General features: G+C 35.0%; 1 protein-coding gene across 3 annotated transcripts in view; it reads right to left on the minus strand.

Annotated features, from left to right (window-relative positions):
- Positions 1–14,610, minus strand: part of PXDN (peroxidasin) — an 87,598-nt gene that overhangs the window by 44,750 nt on the left and 28,238 nt on the right. For 2 of the 3 annotated variants that reach the window (XM_027641072.1, XM_027641074.1), the window contains exons 3-5: positions 14,082–14,153; positions 7,564–7,635; positions 38–109 (exon numbers count right to left, since the gene is read on the minus strand). In XM_027641072.1, coding sequence (XP_027496873.1) covers positions 38–109; positions 7,564–7,635; positions 14,082–14,153 — 216 coding nt within the window. The remainder of the gene's footprint in view (positions 1–37; positions 110–7,563; positions 7,636–14,081; positions 14,154–14,610) is intronic. The other variant, XM_027641073.1, reaches the window with a different exon arrangement.

Genomic DNA, 14,610 nt, shown 5'->3' on the forward strand with positions numbered 1-14,610 from the left:
TGACTTCTGAATCTTACCCCAAGAAAAACAAACTTACAGCCTTTCAAGTTTTGGAAGATGAGTAAAGGATTCAGGTTCCAGCGTTTCTATTTGATTAAAGTGCAGATATCTGAAAATATGTTAAACAAAAAGAAGAATACTGTAACAGTTTTCTTAATGAAGATGACATATCTTAAAGAATTTGTTACTGTTTACACACTGTTTACAGTTCTAAATGGCAGCAGTGATGAAGCGCTTAACTTTTTTCTGTTACCATCTGAATCTCGTACTTGAATCTGAGAAATACAGGAGTTTGCAGATCACTATGTAGAGCAGGGGTGTGTGTGTGTGTGTGTGTGTGTGTGTGTACACATACATGAGCAAAAAAAAATTGTTTGACTACCATTGCTTTGGCAATTTTGGAGATAATACTTTGAAAACTCTTTTGCCAAGTGTGATTTTCATTAGTATGCATACTTGAAAAAATGTATCGAGAAAAGAAAATTGTTATTTTTTTTACAGGAAAACTATTGGAGGTTGTTTAGAAAACATTCACAGTTTCCAACAGAATAACATTTTTAGGGGACAACTGTTTTCATTTCAGTGTGTGAAAAGTTCAGATGATGATGAGAAATAAGCTTCTCTAGTCCAGGAACACAAGCATTTAAAGTATTAATGCTCTCAAAAGGCAAATTTGTAACATAAACCCAAGTTTGACTAATTTGACTTTATACAAAGGGCTACCCAGTAACTGGTATACAATTAACCACCACATCTGTGATCTATTTGATGCTCTGTTGATGCTTATGTAAGCTATTAATATTACACAGTAACAAATATTACACATCTGTTACTCCTGTAAAACTGAAAGTTAACACAACAAGATAATTAACCAGACTATTAATCTGTAACTGTTGTGAAAAAGGACTGCAAATGCAAGATCATTCCAGCATTAACTATATTGTGGAGGTACTCCATAACCTTGCAGATGAGAAAACAAGATGAAATAGATAAGACTGGCACAAGTAACTGTGAAAATTATTTATAGACTTTGGATTCTGATTATATCCAAATGTATTCAAAACTCCTAAAATTTCCTATTTGACTTCTGACAAACTCAGGAACATCTGGAGAATGTGCATATACAGAAATCACTGCAATCTGAAGAAAGAACAAGCCCATGATTTATAAACAAAAAGGACAACTCAGAGCCCAGTATTTCCTGAAAAATTAATCCCTCAGCATGAAACCATCAAGAACGTGGGAATTCACTTGTGCTGAAACACCGCATGTGCCCTACTCCCTGATCTGAGCCAAAAGGTCACTGCAGAGCGAGGAAAGCGGGAAGAAGGGTGATTACGGCAGAGTCCTTGCAGTGAGCTCCGGAAGGCGTGTGCAGCAGGGAAGCCAGGCACGTGCCTGGCAGCCTCCCAGACTCCTGCCAGCAGCAGCACTGCCAAGCGTGAGCCAGCAAGCAATGCCAGGGAGCAGTGAATGGGGACCACAGAAAAAGCCAATAAATCAGCACGGGTGTGATCAGGCACGTCACAGTGTCAAGTCTGCCTACTGCCAGTGCAACACGTGGCCATGTAGTGTATTGAGCATAGAGTGTGATCTCGTTTGCATAAGGAAACAAGAAGTCCATCACTATGCTATGACTGCCAGTTTTCATCTCTCTTTTGAAAATACAGGCCAATTTCTTCTAAATTAAAAAGACAGATATCTCAGAGACAGATATTTCCTGCAAGGTTCATTTGAATTGCCAGCAGAGAGAAGGTCTAGCCCTGAGGAAGGACCAGTTGGTATATGCCCCATTTGCAAAGGCCCGGCTGTGAGGTGGGCAGGCACATCTTGCCAGAAGCCAGGGCTCTGCTCATTCACCTCCCCAGCATCAGCAGCATTTGGGAGGGGGCAAGGCAAGGTAGGGATCACAGCAATGAAAGTGATGAAGGATGAAAGGAAATACCAGGCACAACTATGGGGTTCATTACTTCTTCTGATGCAGCTTTGATTTTGGAAAAAATTACATCCGCTACTCCTTGTGCAGGCAGCAGTGATTTTTTCCTTTTTAACTTTGTTAATTCTGTTTGCATTTTTATGCTTCATGAGCACCTTGCAAACATCTCTCTTTATATTCCCGATAAATTAATCTCTTATACTTTTTCAGCATTGACAAGGAAAGATTGATAGGTACAAGTAACACCTCTTATGAGAACAACAAAAAACACTGGCAAAAGCAGATACATGGAGGCACAAATTCCCTTCTTCAAGGCCATGAACTGGAAGTGAAATAAGCAAAGAGCAAAAAAGGAAGAACACCTCTCTCAGATGGTTTAAGTGATGCATACTTCACGAAACTCAAAGCAACAGCTCACAGCAGCTGTTTAGTACTCAAGACTACTATACTTACAAATGGAATGAATACTTTATGTGCCTGAAAACTCACCTGGTTTTTCCAACCAAATTAAAAAATATTTTTATTATAAACCTTGTCTTGTTTACAACCTCAAATCATCACAGATACAAACAATTCAGGTGCTGAAGCACATCACAACAGTTAATTTTCCTCATCAGATATCATGCTGTCTATAGCAGCTCAAAAAAACAAATCATGAGTTCCAGCTGGAAAATACTCTTAAGTGCTTCATATTAGTTGGGCTAAACAAGTTAGTTGATTTTGAAGGTCTTTAAATTATGACTTAAAGAAGTCCTGAGCAACTTGTCATACAACTTATGAACAGAACAAGGTGTTAAATATCTGGTCAAAATAATTAGCAACAAGTGTAATTCAAAGTAAAGAGATGCAGAAACTAGATTGCATTGTAAGTCTAAAATACAAAGAATAAAAAAATCCTTGGCATTATGACCTATATTTTAATCATATTTTATCACTCAGGTTTATCACTTTCATTATGTTCTTCTATGTACCACATTAATTTATTTTAAAAAATATTTTAGTATTTTAATTCATATAATAACTCCTTGCATTTGAAATTCACTTCAAAGGCAACTATACTTGGGAAATAATCTCACTCTAATGGACCTTTATAGGCATCTTTTATGTTCAGATTACAAAATACTCTGAAAATAGTAGTATCATGTAATAAATTTAACATTAAAAAGACTTTCAGAATGAAAATTTATAGAAATAGCATGGAAGAGTGACTTTTAAATACACGTCTTTCTTTTTTCATTCTAAATTCACTATTAAGAATGAAACAGAAGGAAAAGAAATACTTATAAGAAAAAAAAGTCCAAACCAAACACTCACAGACGAATATCAAATAAACATGGTATAGATTTTCTCTTTCTTATTATTAATCTTGGAGGATGAAAATTTACAATAAAATTCAGTCCCAGTGGTATTTTTCACAGCACTAAATTTAGAATTATATCTTCTGTAGCTTTGTATTTTTTGTGAGGGAGTACTTTTATCATATATGCCAATTGTTCATTTCTAATAGTATCACCACGTTTTAGGGGAAGTACTTACCAATCCATCAGCCAAGTAGGTTCTGAATTTAAACAGAATGTTTGCTATTTCGATTATTTGAAAGAGAATTAACAAACATGTATTTCCCACATTTATCAAAGAGTTTTCCCTGCCCAGGGAAAAGAAGTAGCAGCCTTAAACCACAAGGAAAGAGATTTAAATGTGTGTTATGGTAATGATACAAAATAGTAGAACAGGGTACTTAAGGAGATTATGAAATCCTCTCCTTGAAGACTTTTAAAATAAGGCTAGACAAATATCTGTTTCCAGTTTGTTGTCCCTAGCTGATCTTCTTTTAGAATAATAAGGATGTACTTCTCAAGGCCCCTCTCATAACTTTTGGGTTTGTTTGTTCATCAATTAATTCTCTTTCATCACTCACCATAGGTGTTTTTAGCAGCAACTTTACAGAGTTGCTGCAGTTATGCACATTTAACACTGTGTTAAATGTGCATAACTGCTGACATAGTTAAGCAAAAATCAGAAACTCTTTGTAGTATAAAACTTAAAAAAATAATTAGCTACTTTTCAAAGCTGAAAATTGAATTGAGGGAGAAAAAATTGATATAACAAGCTGGATCACTTACATATAAGTTAATGTTTTTGTCTGTTAATTTCCTCCCCAAACATGTTCACATGTACACAAACTAGAACATAACTAGTAAGAGCTTATAAAGAGCAAAATTAGTATGTTAATATGAAAGTTAAAAGAAAATGCGTAATTAGTATTCCACTGAGATTAGGTAAACAGCTTTAAATAGTTCCATTAACTGTCCAGTTAAGGACTGCAGAGTACATTTTTTGTCCCTGATACATATGGCTCTTAAGCTGACCACAAAAAATACAACAGATATTTGGAAGAAAAGCACTGTACACACATATGGAAAGGGACTGCATTTAGAGCTAGATCTTGGGATCCAAATTCGTGACCTTGAAAGCCAGGTCTTTGTGACATTTCAGGTGGGATTCAGTTGTCAAACACAGGCATACAGAAGCACATAGCAGTTGTCTAAGCACCAGCACAAAGAGGGAGCTTTTGTTGTCTTTTGAGTGCTCTGTGCCTTCCGGTTGCTGCTCCAAAAAAATGTAAGTTTCCCACAGCTCTGTGATGCATTTGCCAGACCTAAACATATGTCTTGCAGATTTAACAGTGTCTAAACTGGTACTAAGTGGCTACTTTTCATCAGATGACTTTCTCCTTTATGCCCATCTGTGACTGACAAGTTAGATGAGAAAATACGTATGGCTCAGTGTGTTTGAGTACCTAAAATTGCCAATTTTTTCAGAATTTACTCTAGCACAAATCAGTTTTAAGATCTGAATCAAGGATCTTATTCCCTTGGCAGAAATTTCTGAAAGAAAACCTATTTTCACTACATCAGCAGCTAAGAATTCTGCCACAGAGGTTTAAGGAGGAATTTGCCAGCTGCAGTAAATACTGAGGATTTTTTGTCCCTTATACATGCAACAGGCCTCCTAAATCTAACTATACTTAGTTTCTGTCAAATAACAACAACAACAATCACCAGAAATGTGTTTGCTTTGCTGTTCATTCTGCTTCACTGGAATAGAAGAAGTTATTATGAAACAAGTCTTTCCTTGAAATCTGGACCACAGTATCTACTTCTGAGAACTCTGCTGAGCGCTGAGAAGAGCATTTGGCAGAGTCAACACAACCAGTAGCAAAATGTATTTGATAACTTGAGGCCACAGAGGCCTCAAATGCAGGAGCATCAACTGAGTAGTTGATACAGTCTGAAACTGAAGTTAGGACCGATGGGAACTTGCCTGTCAAGAGTAACTCTAGTCTTGTCAACAGTTTTTCTACAAAGGTAATGTGATAAAACAGACCCTATAGAGTCAGAACATATTTTTATGCTAAAGATGCATAAATGATAAATCTCTCATAAACTAAAAATCTCAATGAGTACTCTCCATTAAATTTATTTCCATGCCTGCCACTGGCTTTATGTGTTCCCATTTCTCTACCTGGCAAGCCTTCTGTTTAGGATCTGCCCATGAGAAGGGCTCTAAAAAGCAGTGAGCTCTCTGACATACACCCAGTGGGGAAGTAACTGCCCCCCCTGCCCCAGCAGCTCACCAGACCAACTTAGGTTCTGCCATGACACAAGGGTAGGCACTGGGCAGTAGTTGTGCCAGGCTCCATTTCCACACTTCTCAGCTAGAGATGAGACTCAAACCCTTTTTAAAACTTAATTTCATACAGAATAATGTTGATGTCTCAAAAGTTTGAGCTTAAGCTGATACAGTGTGACATCACTGTAGGCAGAGAGGCTTAACTGCAATCTAGTGGAAAAGTACACTCAGAAGGTGTTAATATTTCAAAGTGATTTATGTTATTCAGTCATAGCAAAAGAAAAAAAGGCAAATATTGCCACTTGCAGCATATAAGGTTTGTGGTATGAGGAAAAATATTCTGGAAACATTAGTACTTCAATAAATGGGCCTCAGTATTTCAAATTCTATACAGAAATTAAGAATTGCTATTAGCATGTAAGTAAGCCCTACCAGTTGCTGTCAATATGGTGCAGTAATCATTTCTAGAGTAAAACAAGGAGGAAAAGTAAGGCATTAAGGAAACAAATTATATATTTATATATGTTTTATAATTAAAAGTTTTGTTTTATATAGAAGCTCTTCCTTCAAAAGGCATCTATTGCCCTCTAAAATGAGCATGTATGATTTGGTGCAGATTTATAGTAACAAGGAAACTGGTACATACAGAAAACTTGTAATACACTGATACCTTTCAGGAGTTTAAAAATTTATATTCAGCCTCCCAAATTTATACATGACAAAGCTCATTGGCCTACTCCTGTTATTTGGTACTCAAACTGTGAAATAACTACGTATTTATTAATAGCTCTTTGAATGTACAGCAATGCTTTCTGAGTACAGAATCATAAAGGTCGGAAAAGACCTGTAAGATCATTAAGTCCACCCATCAACTTAGCATCACCACCATGTTCACCATTAAACCATGCCCTCAAAGTCATTTCTTGAACACTTCCAGGGATGGTGACTCCGCTACTTCCCCGGGCAGCCTATTCGAATGCCTTACAACCCAATCCATTAAAAATTTCTTCCTAATCTCCAATCTAAACATCCCCTGGTGCAACTTGAGGCCATTTCCTCTTGTCCTGTCACTTGTTACCTGAGAGAAGAGACCAATTCCCAACTTGCTATAACCTGCTTTCAGGTAGCTAGTTATACAGAGCAATAAGGTCTCCACTGAGCCTCATTTTCTCCAAATTAAACAACCCCACTTCCCTCAGTTGTTCCTCATAGGACTTGTGCTCCAGAACCTTCACCAGCTTCATTGCCCTTCTCTGGAGTTGCTCCAGGGTCTCAACCTCTTTCTTGTAGTAGTTGTAAAATAAAATATAGTTGAACTTTGGGGAATCAATACAATTGGGTTCTGACATACTAAGGACTGCATTTTTCATTATTTTTCAATAGAAATTATTCTTCAGTCATTATACAGGAAAAGAAGTATGATTTTAATCAGTCTTTCTAGAGGACATTAATGAAACATCTACATTACAAATTATTAACTTTCTTACTTTTTAAACATCTATATATTGCAAAGATTAACATATAAATAATAGTAAAGTTTTAATTTAAAAATCTATTCTCATTTTCAAATATAACGAAACTGGGTTAAACTTCAAGAGTCTAATTCAGCTTTAGTTATGTTCCATAAAACAAAGTAACTGCTGTAGTCAAAGAAATTGCAATATTACAAAACCTAGAGGAATGAAATAAGGTTCTCTAAGCAATACACATTAGTTTTCAACATTTTCCACAGTAATGCTTCTCCTTTTACAAAGCCATGTGTACGGACACTAGGAATGCAAATCACAAATAAAAGACAAACACAGAAATGAGGAATTTGACACAGAGATCACTTGTGTTTTTTACATGCAAATGATTATGGGGCTCTCTGCCCAACAACCCAGGGAGTGCAGACATGCAGAGCATGCGGGTAGGATGTACGGATCTCAAGGCGTGCACTTTTCCTCTGCAGGGGAACCATGGAGATGACAGCACAGAAGAGAAAAGGCACTTACAGTTGTTCTAGAGAGGCAAGTCCTTTAAATGCTTGCCTGTCAATTGACTGGATTTCATTCTTGTACAAATAGCTGAAACAAGAAACAATCAGTAATATTAGTACACAAACAAGAGCTACATGAAGGTGGAAAAGAAGAATTGACACGTGAAGACAGTTTTTCAACTGCATATTAGGAAAAAAAATACAAAACAAAAATTAAAATAATCTGTCCTTGAGATTTCATCCCAAATGTCTGCTAAGGAAAAAAAGTCTGGGGCCTTGAAGGCCCTGAGGCTTTAACCCAGATGGTCTTGGGCTTCCCAGTGCTTATGGTATTACTTACTGGTTTTTTGTCCCTTGTTTGCTTGATTCATTTGCCAAAAGTCAAAATAAATTCAACTCAGTGGGACAGAATAGCATTAGAAGTGCCTTTACCAGAACACACTGGGGAATGGCACTAGCCTCTTGTTTTCTTTAAAAATCTCAACTGAACACTAGTACAAATATTCAAATTATGATGGAATATGTATTTTTACTGGACTTAGAGAACAAACAGTGAGAATTTCTCTAACTCTGCCTGTGTCACCTTTTGAATATTTACAAAAAAATACAAGTTATAATATTGGTATTGCATCCATAAAGCAGCTTTGTATATTTGTTTTATCACTGTGTAGAACATGGACATTAGGTCCCCATTGATACTCTACATATAAACAGAATAAATATATGCAGAGTACCAGAATGATCACATTGTCTTTTTTACAGAATTAAAATACATCAGGATGGATCAGTGTATATGCTTGCGTTCATCATGCTCTTAAGAGCAAGGATGGTTTAGTGAGGGGGTATTGGAGAAAAATCACACAGTTTAAGCTGATGACTGCAGTTTCTGCATGGAGGCAGCAAATGGAAATACTCAGGAAATACTCAGGGGGTTCAGTGTCAGTCACTCTTTTTGTGTTAGGATAGGAACAAGTTCGTGGTTAAAAATTTTTTCACAATTATTTGACAAATGATTTGAAATTCAGTTAATCGGGAATGGGTTTCTATGAAAAGGGGATGAAGAGACTTTGTACCACAAATAACTTTATTAGCAGGCATCTTATTAGTAGTGGTTTTGGCTTTTCTATTATTACAGTTTTCTGTAACTTACTGGAAATATTGCAAACTTCTTGGATGCAACAGAAAAAATACTGTCTCTGCTGGAGTTGGTGGCAGTTTTTACATTGACGTGACAATGGGCAACATTTCACAATAGGCCCTAACAAGGAAAGAAGTTGTCTGTATTTGATATTCAACTAATAACAACTTTGGGTGACAATATGGAGTAGCATCCTTTCCTTGAATCTAAATTAACATTTCCAGTGCACTGTTTGCTGAGAATCCAAAACGTTAATATACAGAGACTCATGTGTGCTTCATTAACATAGATATGCATCTGAATAAAAAGCAGAGTTCTTCCAAGAACAGACAACAAGCAAGTAAAAAATTCTGAGGTTTTCAAAATTATCAAAATTATGAACAAATTAAACCAGACAAAAATTACTGTCATGTGAAATTACTGTAAAAACTTTAAAAATATTTTGAAAAGAGCAAGAATAGGTGTATTACACATTTTGTATGTGGAATTGGTTTTTATTCTGTTTGAAAAAAAAATATTTCATAACTATTCAAAGATTTGTTTTGACCCAGATTTACCAATTATTTGATGATCACGGTATTACAGTTTTGTCTCTGCTCTTCCTCTTTATATGATATTAAATTCCTATCTTATTTTCCCACTCCTTAGAAAATTTTGACTGAACATCTTCTCACTCCTTAGAAAATTTTGACTGAACATCTAAAGTGTTATTTATCTTTCTGAATACACTTCATTTAGCAGTGTGGAAATTCCTCTTATTCCTGAGTACTTAATTTCTGATCAGACCAAAGAACTAAAGTGGGTTTAAGACAGTTTTGAAAAGCCACCTCAGTTAAATATCTCTTGTGGGCATTTCAGTAATTTTATTAAAGAAATCTGAATTAATGCAATTTTTAAAAAAGTTTTAGCAGAGTCAATCACGTAACCATGATTTTATTTAGTCTCTGCAGACAAAGGAAGGCAGAGATGGGTTAGAGGAATACTGGGATAATGACTTTGTAGTATTGCAGGCTTTTACCACTATACTGCAGGGAAGGGAGCAGCCTTTCATGTCCCCTTTTGGAGCTCTTACCAAGCCACTGAGGTGGGACTTTATTTGGGATTCAGTTTGGTCAGAAAACCCTCAGCTGCAGGACACTCAGCTGACCTCAGTCCACCACGTTCTCTCTTCACAGAGAAACCCCAGCAACCCCAAGGCTACAACAACATAAGTCCTATGACAGACCTGTTAACCAGCCTTCCATTTAATTGTGTAGCTATTTCTCTGAGGATAGTAACAGAAAGAAAAATATATAAATATTTGCCAAATGGAGAGAGAGATGACAGAATACAAAGCACAGATAAGTATCACTGACAAAAAAATATTTATGTCTCTCTACAAGGCTACTGTGCACATATTGTGTTAAACAAGTAACTTTGGAAACACTGTGCTAATCTTTAATATAAACATTCTCAAAATTTATCCCAGTTCATTATCAGAAAACAAATTTAGAGTATAATAGAGAAAAAGCAATTTATCATTTCATTTATCTAAAAGCTCTCTTACTGAGCTGAATCATTAGAATTTTACAAAGGATAAATAAACAGCGGATTCAGATAACAAAGGGATATATTCTATTAGGACATTAAATTATTTTCTGGCAATTACTAACAATTATTTTCAGAAGTGTTAAAAAAAAAAAAAAGGAAGAGCTTTTTTTCCAGCAATGCAAGCAAGGCTGATAGAGATCAGAGGTACTGGTCACATACTTAGGAAATTAACAGATAGGTAACCAGTTATCAGAAAATTAGGGAAAAAAGTAGCTGTAATTAAAATATTTGCTAGACCCCTTATGAAGGTTTGGTTGTTTTTTTTTAACAGACCACATTAAAAATCATGTGATTCAAGGAAAGTAAGATCCAGATACATTTGTTTGGAACTGAAGGGAAAAAAAGAGAAAAAGTAACAGCAGTATCAGGTATTATAGAGTTAAATCTGACAAGTAAATAAACACAGTAAGGGGATATTTATATAGAAACATGAAGGAGGCAGTGAAATTAGCAACACGAATTGCAAAGAAAAGAGATCTGGAACCACTGCAGGTGTTCAAAGGAAAAAGTCACATGACCATGACAGCCACACTGGCAGAAGGCACAGAAGGAAATGTGACCTAATCTCACTTTGGAAGGGTGAGCTCAGCAACTCAGCACTTTGGCAAACCTGTAACATATCTTCTACCACTATTACTTCATTCACCAGACACAAAACAGAACTTGTATACTCCCTTTTAATATTTCCAGAACTGATACATTTCATACAGTCTTTATTACCATTTACCATATGCATGTGGCAATACTTTCATGTCTGATTCCTCATCTCTCTATTTCATACTAAGTGAACAGGTGTCAACGTTGTCGATAAAGTTAATTTCAGCCTCCATTTCTGTCACTTTCTTCACACTATCTTCTAGTTCACTGCTCTGTAAATACCAAGTATTTTCTCTATCTGTAAAGTTTTCTTTAATAGCTAACCTATATTATGTATTTTTCCTATCTTCTCCCAAAATTCTTTCTTTTTTAACTTAACTTCATTTTTTCCACTTCTAATTCCAAATCTTCTAGTATTCTACACACTAAAATGGTAGTATGTGTCTACCTTCAATTCCCAATCATCATCTCTCTTGAAGAATAAATTGTTGACTAGAATAAACTACGGTCAGGAAGGACTATCCTACCAAGTTTCCACAAAACTACCTGCATCTCTATTTTTAAGGTTGAGAAGGCTTATTAAAGAACCATATTACCAAGACTAAGGTATATGTAATAAAGACAGATGGACAGAAAGGCAGAAAAAAACCACCCTCTTGGTTTCACAGGAAAACAATAATTACATTTCTTTTTTTCCAGCTTTTAATATATGAATCCAATATTACCGCAAACAGCACGGAAAAATCACACAAAACTGCTTTTATAACTATAAAAATTTCAATTATGTAAAGAACAAGATAACAAAAAGTCCTAAAAAGTAAGGGTCGAAAATTGTATGTGCACAGTTTTCTTTTTATAATGTAAAGACCAACTTCTACAGTGATAAATTTTTTTAATGCATAGAAAATTAAGAAAATATCATTACTCTTTGTCAAAATGTTCCCTTCAGACAGGTAATTATGAAAACATATATTGCTCATAAAACTCTAAGCTCAATTTCAGAAAGAAACAGTACAAAGAAGGATTTGAAAATTCTAGGGCCTTCAAAATAATTTTATCTGAAAGCAAATACACTGATGTTCATCAGACATAAAGGAATGGGTCTTTACATCTATCTCTCAGAAACTGGCTATTTAAAAAAAATAAATATGCTGCATTCTATTTTATACTTACACAATTTATGTATAACTCTACAGTTGCCAATATTTTACACATCATTATATATTCATGTTTACTAATTGTTATAGATTTTATATTTATATATACTCACATTTTGCTAAGTCAGAGACACTGAGAAATTATAGGTTTTATAAAATTAGTCAGTGAATTATAAATTTTCAGAACCATATGCAATCCAGTACTTGAATTCTCATAGGAACACAAGTAACACCAGCGACTAATGATCTCATTTTATGAAACACGACAATACAAGTTAGGTTTGCAAATATCCATAGGATCAGACCACACTAAACCTCAATTATTCCAGATGATTTGACTTTATAATAATACATTCTGAGCAGTATTTCTAACTTTTGAACAATCCTATCAGGAAAAAATGTTCTGCTTTGTTCCCTTCATTTCACAGAATATAGTTAGCATGTACTTACTCAGCTAAAACTTTCACTGCTGAACAGTATTGATTTGCTACATTTAAGCCTTCTGTATTGTTAACCTGACCAGTACCAGCAACTTTATAACTTTAAGGTTGTACAATTTAAACATTCATATCACAGCCACTGAAATAGGCAAAAACATCTTAAACTTTGTATTTGCAAACGAGGGATGGCTTGAAAGAGCTTTCTGTAGTTGAATAAACTATCACATTGAACTTTATGTTCAAATTTTCCAGGGAACGACAGGAAAACAAAAAGATCTTCCTCTAACAATATAGATACCGATAACCATTGCTACATGTATATGAACACAGATCAGAGTTCAGTTATCTCTTTTCACTCTTTCATTGAACTGCACACACTGCATAATTGAGTTTTATTTCAGGTTCACTACAGCTAGGCAAAGGCAAGCATGTAAAAACAAAGAACTAACAAGAACCAAGAAGAATCTTTGTACAGTTGTTGACTACGAAAAGAAGCTTAGCCATCCTCAATTAGTAAACCTTATGTACTACACTACCAGATCCACCATTCAAACATATCTTGTAACAAATACAACCATCACAGACTTTAATCGTTCATTGACGACAGTCTGTTCAATATTCTTTTCCTTCCTACTCCATATAGATTAAACAATGTTATTACTGAAAGACAATACACATAAAATGAGTCCAGGAAATGTAATCAAACACAGCTTGGAAAAACAGGTAATGCGTCTGCACAAACTTATGCAATTTTCTTCCTTCTCCTGCCTCCTTAGAGCTATTCAGGCTGCATTCTTGAAAACTATATGGAAAATTAAGCTTCTGAATTGTTTCCAAACAATATAATTCCCATGTGACCATTTTTTTCTGTACATCATTGAAGTAATGATCAATTAATACTCCAAGACAACAGAGTGAAACTTTTCTTAATTACAGTACATAAGGTGGACTCCAGAGCTGAGGATCCATGACAACTCACTATGCAGCTTTAGTCTATTATACAGATAAAAATACCAATTTTGATGCCTTTTGTTTATTCAGATAATTCATACACTTGGTTATGCTTGTTAAAAATGGGAGAAGTTATTCTTAAAATATACAGGTTGATGGAAGACATAGAACTTACAGCAAATCATATAGGTACTCTTGTATTTTTGGGGTTGACTGAATTTTTCACTTATGAGTGACCAATTTAAGACTAGTTAGATTACATAAGCTTCTGCAGATACAAGTCTTGGCCTAGTTGCCTTTAAACCACTTTTCTAAACACAAACTTAAAAAGTACCTGAGTAAAGACTTCAGTGAACCTTTAACAAAGTGGTTTCCTAAACATTTCAACATACTCCTTTTGCAATTATCTTTTAAGTTGCATATAGTAAACAGCAATTATTAAGTCCTTTAAAATGTGTTGCCTACAGATATCAGCCTTTTACCAGCAACTACTTAGAGAAACACATTTGCTCCCACCCCATAAATTAATTTCACAGATTTTCAGTGTTGTTTATCTCCTGATTTAGTGAGTCAGTAAAAAATTACAAGTCAGATTAAAAAACTTTCCCATGAAGAAGCTCAGTTACACATTGATGCAGAAAGTGACATTCATTTAACTTACAGATATTTCAGATTTTCAAGGTCTTCAAATGCCCCACTAGGTATTTTTTTGATTTGATTGTTGTTTAGAAGCCTACAAAAAGAAATAAAGAGCCATTTATTTTAACATACAGAAACACTAGGGGGAAAAAATGTGTAAAAGGTGCAACATAGTATTAAATGGAAAATGCTTTTCCTCCTAACAGCAACTATTAGAGGAAAAAGAGTTATGTGCTTAGAGCTGCTCAGCCACTATCTTGCAGGTGAAAATTGAAAAAATTAAACTTTAAAAAATGTAAAAAACCCCAAAAAACCAAACCAAACCAAACACACCAAAAAACCAAAACAACAAAACAACACACCAACATAAAAATATCAAAACCAAAAAAACCACAACAAACAAGAAAAAAATACAACAAACAAAACTAACAAAACAAACCACACACAACTGAAATAATGTGGCTTTCTGCAGGTATCTGAGATGTAGATGAAGAGTGAAAAAAACTTGGTCTGAAGTCTCTACATCAGTTTGAAATCGATAAAAGTGACAT

Source organism: Corapipo altera, unplaced genomic scaffold (assembly GCF_003945725.1).
Source record: "Corapipo altera isolate COAL_440 unplaced genomic scaffold, ASM394572v1 46, whole genome shotgun sequence".
In the NCBI taxonomy this organism is placed as follows: domain Eukaryota; kingdom Metazoa; phylum Chordata; class Aves; order Passeriformes; family Pipridae; genus Corapipo; species Corapipo altera.